At 42.7% G+C, this 8,211-nt stretch overlaps 2 protein-coding genes across 2 annotated transcripts in view; both read left to right on the top strand.

The window, feature by feature from the left end:
- The first annotated feature begins 296 nt into the window (after positions 1–296).
- Positions 297–5,163, top strand: LOC119720988 (metabotropic glutamate receptor 1-like). Its single transcript, XM_038190853.1, has 2 exons — positions 297–2,356; positions 4,092–5,163. The coding sequence occupies exons 1-2, from the start codon at positions 314–316 to the stop codon at positions 4,602–4,604; spliced, it is 2,556 nt and encodes an 851-aa protein (XP_038046781.1). The 5' UTR covers positions 297–313; the 3' UTR covers positions 4,605–5,163.
- Positions 5,164–5,443: 280 nt separating this feature from the next.
- Positions 5,444–8,211, top strand: part of LOC119720987 (WD repeat-containing protein 6-like) — a 20,665-nt gene continuing 17,897 nt past the window's right edge. Inside the window, 1 exon segment of the mRNA XM_038190852.1 lies at positions 5,444–5,448. Coding sequence (XP_038046780.1) covers positions 5,444–5,448 — 5 coding nt within the window.

The raw sequence follows: 8,211 nt of genomic DNA, 5'->3' as shown, positions 1-8,211 counted from the left end.
TAGTGAAAACACAGTTTTCCCTCTAAAGTGTTATTACTTCGAAGTACCCGTCTTCCTTTGCAATATAAGACACGACGGTGTTCGGTGTTGCAGCACTAACGTTAGTCAAAGTCCGGAGCTGAACACGTTGCACGCGAATCTTTTGGGGGTTTTATCAGCAGCTAGCTCAAAACCGTCCGCTGATGCCGTCTTTAGGAATTCCTGCTGTTTTCGTATTCGCACATTTTTAGTTTTCATCTTCACTTCACGCATTGAACATTCCCTCACATTCAATTATTTATTTCCAGCTAGATTTCATCAATGGAACAATAAAATGGCTTTCTTGACGCTTTGTATTTTGTTTTTGATGGCGGCAGGGCCATCAGCAGGTGGTAGCATACCAGATGCTGCCCATGTTAGCCTTACTAGCCCTGGGGATGTCATCCTTGGGGCATCATTGCCAATGCACGGATGGTTCTCCGGATCCGGGCCTCCGTGCAGCGGCTCGCTCGGTCGTTGGGGCAACGAGGTGGCTGCCTTGCTTAGCTTCGCCATCGAAGAGATCAACAATCGCACCGATCTCTTGCCGAATATCACCATCGGCTACGACATTCGCGACAACTGCTACTCGGAGACCCTGTCGGTGTGGACGGCGCTCAGCCTGGCAAGCACATCCGAGAGACCCCAGGAAGATGTCGAGTTCACCAAGATCAGTCCGGCAGAGTACGGGAATCTTTTCTGCATCATAGGAACTCAATCGAGTGCCACTACAATTCCGACGGCGCAGGCCGCCAGCCTGTATCGCATCCCTGTCATCTCTCCATTTGCAACAAGCAACGAACTCAGCGACAAGCGCCGGTTCCCCTATTTTCTCCGCACGGTCCCTCCGGACAGCCTGCAGGCAAAAGCCATCGCCGATATTCTTCTACAATTTGGATGGAAGTACGTCGGTCTGTATTTCCAGTTGAATACCTACGGAATTCACGGAGCTCAGGCCTTGCTAGACCTCGCAGAGCTGCACGGCATATGTGTCGCTTTTTCCGTTCCCGTTCGGTCTCCGGGAACCAAGGCGGAGCTCTACGACGCCGTCAGTAGACTAGCTGCCTTCCCCAAAGCGCGAGTTGTGGTCATTATAAGTGAGGTCACAGCTGCAGGCAGCATCGTCAGAACAATCGAGGAACTCTTCGGTATACCTCACAATATAACATTTGTTGGCAGCGATGCCTGGGCATTTCCGAGTACAATGCATGCTAACCATGGCGTCGATCTGCGGGGACTGCAAGGTAGCATTTATGTGCAGCTTAAATACAATCAAATTCCTGGTTTCGAAGAATACTTCCGCTATATAGAGACAAGAGACGTAACATTCTCCTCGTGGTTTCAGGGTTTCAAGGATAAATGGATGAAGGACAATCAGTGCTCCGATATCGCTCTTTGTCCGATAAGAATTGCAGCCAATGACAACTTTTTGGTCGATGCTGTTTATGCATTCGCGTACGGCCTGCAAGACTTGTTGCGCGATCGATGTAACGACACCACCGACTGTAATTCCACGATTCAGGCTATAAGAGGACAGGATTTTCTACCCTACTTACTGGGTCTCCGATTCCAAGGACTTGCCGGGAAGTACGTTTTCGATGTAAACGGTAATCCCGGCGGAAAGTACAAAATACTGAACTACCAGTTCCAAGACGATGTCTTTCAAGTGGTTAGACTTGGAGAATGGGAGGCATCAGAGGACAGACGACTTGACGTGAATTTATCGGCTATTCAGTGGGTCGGGGGGTCACGAGACCCTCCTGCCTCGCTATGCCGAGAGATCTGCACATCGGGTCACATCGAGGTACCGTTGGAGGAAAAATGCTGCTTCGGTTGTCAACAATGTCCAAACAACGCCATTGTTCAAAACAACCTATGCGAACAATGCCCAGTGGATGAGTGGCCAGATGCTAGTTTTCAAGTTTGCCGTCCGATTGTGCCGACGCCTCCAAGTTGGAGCGAGCCCACAGTGGTTTCCATCCTGATCCTTTCAGGCCTCGGACTGGTCCTGTCCCTTCTTGCAGCGCTGGGACTCTTCCACTACCGGCACCACGTGCTGATCAAAGCCGCCAGCCGTGAGCTGAGCAGCATCAACATCTTGGGCCTCACTCTAGCCTTCCTTGCTCCATTCTCGCTTCTCGTACCACCTACAGCTGTCTCTTGCCGTGCCTCGGAGATCATCGTCGCCTTGTGTTTCACCCTGACGTACGCACCGACTCTGCTGAAGGTCAACCGGATCTACAGGATCTTTGACGCCGGCAAGAAGTCCAACAAGCCCCCTCGTTTCATGGGCCCTCGTAGTCAGCTCACAATTGTACTGGGCGTCTTTGCAGCAATGGTAAGTTGTTTTGTTCTATGCTTTCGAACAATCATTTACGGTTTCTTTACCACAATACATTCCCAGGCCCATAAACCATAGATATAGCCGCTGGAACTTGGTTAGGTCCGACCAGCAGCCAGGATTGTTGGTGTCTCAATAACTGAAACTCAAATAAGTGATGAACACGCAATACACGTGTTCTTGGCTTTTGTTTAATATAGACTGCTAACCCTTTGGCTATGACTCCTCTCTGGGTTTTTGTTTGAGTAATAAACCTTTTGTAACATTTTAGCCTCAATCGCATAGGCCTACTTATTATTCTTTGGCCGATTTGTGCGAAATTGTTTGATTTAAATTCAGTTTGTCTATTAAAGGGTCCAGCCACGGACCTCACTCAGTGTAACATCCCAGCGTGCACCCTTTCTCTCAGTTGCGTTAATGCCTAATAGATTTCTGCAACGTATCCATACAGATACAGAAAGGGGCACTGCGTCCTGAAATCCCCGTAAATGTCATGCTTTGGATTGTTTAATTGTCCGATTTCAAACATCTGCTTGAAAGGAAACCAAACTTAATGTCTTAGCTTAATGACCGTTCCCGAGAAAAGACCAAAAAAAGAACCGGTTGTTTAGGGCCTACATCGGACACGACGGAGTAGGCATACGTTTTTCTTGTCGTTTCCATTCAATGTACGATACACCTTGTGTGTGTCACATAAATATTACACACAGCACCAATGCATAAATGAGGTTTCTTACACGTCCGCAAAAGGCTACAAAACGCGCTTTGAACGAAATGATGTTAATCCGAAAAAAACATTTAAAAGTAGGTTATAAACATCCACACAACTATCCTTAAAAAAATGGGCGTTTTGGTGTTATTCCTGCGTGTGTTAATTATGCGTGCGCGCGAGAACGACTTTCGGGGTCCACTTTTGCGACCCCAAAAAGTCGATCTGTTTGGGTGCTATAGTTGTGATTTCATCCGTAATGTATTTGCCTTTTGCGGACGTGTAAGAAACCACATTTGCGCATTGGTGCTGTATACGTACGTTATAGTAGACATACACAACATACATACTGTTGACTGAACATGCTGGAAACGACAGGAAAAACGTAATCGTACTCCGTCGTGTCCGATGTAACAACCGGTATTTTCCGTCTTTTCTCGGGAGCGGTAAGACATTAGGTTGGTTTCCTTTCAACCAGATGTTTGAAAACGGATATGTTAACAATCCAAAACATGACATTTTCGAGGATTTCAGGACCCCGTGCACCTTTAATCCTTTTCTTTACTTACAATCAAGTGGGATATTTCAAATATGTTGGCATTTTCATTTTCGGAATATTTTCTACGGCAGATAGGTACAGGAATTGTGCCTTAGATGATACATGTATGTGGCGTTTGGCACACAGTCAAAGTATGCTTTAAGAAAGATATTCGGCTATAGAGAGGTACAAAAAAAGCAAGCAATGGTGTCCATTTTCAAAATGGCTGCCACCGCTTGTTATTTAATTTACTTTTATTGTTCACATGACAAATCTGCGATGACCCTTTAGCCGAATATCGCTCTTAGGACATACATTTTCACTGTGTGTCAATACTTGTATCGTCAAGGGTACAATTCTCCAAGGGTAAGCATTTTACCAATCTGCCCTCCAGTTTGCAAATGGTATGCATTACATTCAAAATGTGAAAATTGACTTAAGACTGTGGGGTTTCTTTCATATGTGACGTTGTCCTTTGATTCTAGGTTGTGGTTGCTGTCGCCGGCACATTAGCAAGTCCCACACTGCCAGCTAAGCTGATTTTCTACCCTCCGGCCGACTACATCGAAGCCTTCTGCAAGTTCGGCAACGGCTTCCTGGCTTCTCTGATCTGCAATCTCCTCATAGTCCTAGTCTGCTGCTACTACGCCTTCAAGGCTCGCAAGGTACCCAGCAACTACAACGAGTCCAAATTCATCGCCATCAGCGTGTACTCCACTCTGGTCTTCGGCATGGCGGCCGTGCCCGTCTACATCACGGCGGCTACCGTTCTGCAGAAGGTAGCCACGCTGTGCGTTGCCATACTGCTCAACTCCTTCCTGACGCTGTTCTGCGTCTATCTGCCAAAGCTGTACGCCATTCTACTGGCCAGGGATGTTCAGGTGAGCGAATGGCGGGCCAACGACAAGACCTCGAGCGGCACCGGATCGACTGGAGTTCAGTCAACTGTCGGAACTAGTAAAGTACAGCCAGTTTCTGGTGCCGTGGGAATAAAGTAAAGTGTACAACATCACTGGGTCATAAAAATTAGCAACGGAGTACAAGTAGAAAGATAAAACATTCTTTATAAAAGCATTCAGTGAAAATATATCACATAAAACCCGTCTGAATAATTGAAGCTTTAATAGTTTGATGGTCTCCGAGGGTCACACTTAAAGCCTCCTTGAACCTGACTGACTGACTGACTGACTGACTGACTCCCCGTAGCATTTCGTGAAGTAGGCTACATAATGCATCAAAAGATATCAATTGACTATTCTGAATCCGATTGATGGCATTTTGTGCGGTCTAGGGGCAGCCTTATAGGCATGTCTTGTCTTGTGTTTATTTCTTTTCCAATTCTGGATTGACTCCTATTTTATTAAGTAAAACTGCAAAAACAGTTGTGGCAATTAAGCGCGTTTCTGTGTGGTTTTAACTTCGTGTGGCACAGTGGCAGGCAATTTACAGAAATTTCATGTAATCTCCAAGAAGGAGACAAAAGACAATTTGTTGAAATGTTCTAAGGAATTTCCATAAACTGTTAGGAAAGTGTTTTTTCTTCTTTGTTAGGATTCCTTCTGTCTCTTTGTTTATTTGGTTGCCTCCAGATTGCCTGTGGAAATTGTCTCGTGTGATGCACACAGGTGTATATACCTATATCTACGTGACAACGTGTACATGAACACAAACAGCGCTCATGGTCTCGATAGGTCATTCGGGTAGAGAATTAAGTCGTGTCTTTCCATATTCACACTCAATTTAGCTCTAAGCTATACAATGAAATGATCAGCAAATGCTTGTAATTTGTAGGCCATACGAAACCAAGCCACCAATAGGGTTTACGACCGGTGAAAGCATGAAGTGGGTTCTTTTAAAAGCACGCATAGGAACATTTGCCATTACCTACATGTATATACGTACCTACCGGTTTAACGAAAAACTCTTTGCGCAAAGTGACCATAGAACTGGTGCCAAAAACCCCGTTAAATTATTCCGCCTGAAATGGTATCATTCCGAAGTTAACAATCATAGAAGGTGGTTTAAGAAAATGTGCCCGCGAACACAGTTTTTTTAAGTGCGTAATTACAATAGAATCCGTACAGATCCAACACCATTGTGCATACGTTTTCTATGTTTTCTCAAAATGCACAGTTAAGTATACTCTGAGCTTAGTTGAAACTTCAACAAGTCCATGCACCCTTTGATCATGTTTATTGGTTAAAACAGAAAAGAAATGCCCAAAAAGCAAATTATCCTGTGTCCCGTTTATTCGGTTTTATTTTAAAACGGAGGGTTGTGAATTCTTCAAATGCTGCTTTTATTCATACGCCCTAATATATATGCCTTGGTATCTAGGACCACACGCACCGACACGAGTTTATGTATTCAGATTCACACTATCCAGGATAACATCATCTGCTTGCAGGCAATTAATTATTGCGTTTGTATATAAATGCGTAAATTATCATCGGTCCCCTTGGATAAACGAGGGGGAAAGCGGCAGGCAGTAAAGGAAGCAAGAAATACTCCGAATCAAAAGAAAAAAAACAATGTTTTCTGCGTGGGAAGTAGCATCTACAGCTGATGCCCTTGTTAACAAAAAAATATATGGCCAGTATAGCCGGTGGCAGTGCGTAGGCATCGAACGCGAACAAAGTTGCCTTCGAGCTCAGATGTTGATTTACCATTCAATGCTTTAATGCATTTTAGCTTAGATGTTACAATATTATATTTTATGTGCTAATTATGTACCAATGAAATGAAACAGTATAATGCATTATGTTGTCCACAAACCTCATGCACATAAGATAATTCAACGTTCAATAATTATGCTATGTCTCTTTAAATATTTTGTCGTAGCGTATATACATGCGTTACGTGCACCTTGTTTCACATGTTACTAATGTCAACATGGATTTAATGTTCTTTCACCGAAAGCATTAACATCACTGAGTTTCTTGAGAGCATTAATCTGAGGCTCATCGATCACTGTACACTTTGCGATGTGAGACACATTATAATCCAACTTATTCATACATTGTGATGTACTAAAAACGACCAAATCCTTTAAGAGTAATATATTTATAATTGGTCGCCAAGTTGTATCGTATAGCATACAACGCTACTGTGATATTTAAAGTGTATTAAGCTAACAATTGTACAACCATGCAATAACGGAGTCTTATATAGCGCACGTATCTACCAACAATTAGGTACTCAAGGCAATGGTAATGTAGAATTAGTTACATATCCGTGTGTTGCACACTTAAAACATTCGAAACAATTATGCTAGTGTGACACGATTATATAATGGTGGACTTGATAGTAAGATCACGATTTTTAACTGAGGTGGGTCTCGATTCGTAAGGTTCTGTGATACATCGTGTGTTGCACACTTATATTCAAAATAACTACGTTAGTGTGAAACAATTATACAGGGTGAGTCAAAAAAAGCGGAACCCAAACCCTCCCAAAAAATATATTTATATTTTAAAAATATGTAGCACCAAAAATAATGACTGGAAATCCAATTTCAAAAGCTACTTTTAGATGAAAAAATTACTGGAATTGCTCAATCCGTTCAAAGAATATCACCATTTAAACGCAATGACCCTGAAACCTGTTCTGTCAAAAAAAAACCAATTTATTGTGTATTCTGACTGTTTGGAACAACAAAAAAATGACACAGAATATTCTTGTTTCAACAACTTTGTCAACAACTGTAGTACACAATATCTTCATTAACAACCCTGGTTAGGTTTTTATTAAACACGGGCCTTCAAAGGACTTAGTTGAATATTTGTAACTTTTAAACTGAGGGTTTATCGCTGGTGATGCTTGAAGACAACTGTGACGACACTTCTTGAAATCGCACTTTTGGCTGAAAGAGTTTTAGGGTCATTGTGTTTATATGGTGATATTCTTTGAACTGATTGAGCAATTTCGTCATTTTTTCATCTAAAAGTAGCTTATGACATTGGCTTTCCAGTCATTATGTTTGGTGCTACGTATTTTTTTAAATATGAAATATAATTATTGGGGGTTTGGGTTCCGCTTCTTTTTGACTCACCCTGTATTATGGCGGACCTGATGGTTGGATCACGACTTTAATTGGCGAGTTTAATTTGAAAACTTTTGGATCTCGATCTTAACGTCATGCTTTGTTTCACAGAATCCCCGAAAATGATTCATTTTGATATTTCATCTTAGGCTACACTACTGTATGTCTAAGAACATACATCATTTTGCTTTCGCAGCATCCTGAATCATGGCACCTGGTGTGCATGTGTTGTCATTTTCAGAAAAGTGGTATTTTTGTATCAATTTCGAATGATGGTCGGCCGCGACCATCGAAAGAAAAAACTGTACTTTTCTTCAAATATTGCCCCGAATTTACCAAATCTAGTTAGTCCATATTTTGTTTGCAATCGGTTACACATCCGTGAACGGGTATGCAAGCCAGCTAGACTGGTTTTCCTGACCATACAAATATTCTCCGATGTATGTAAATTGCTCCGTTTTATCTGAATTAGTGGGGCCAGAGAACCAGACTACAATAACAGCATTTATTCCAGCATCTGTGAACACAAAACAGGTCAGTGTAACAATATTTGCTTTAAAATA

Source organism: Patiria miniata, unplaced genomic scaffold (assembly GCF_015706575.1).
Source record: "Patiria miniata isolate m_02_andy unplaced genomic scaffold, ASM1570657v1 HiC_scaffold_9, whole genome shotgun sequence".
Classification (NCBI taxonomy): domain Eukaryota; kingdom Metazoa; phylum Echinodermata; class Asteroidea; order Valvatida; family Asterinidae; genus Patiria; species Patiria miniata.
Note: the sequence above shows the minus strand (reverse complement) of the source record. Positions and strands in the feature narration are given on the sequence as shown.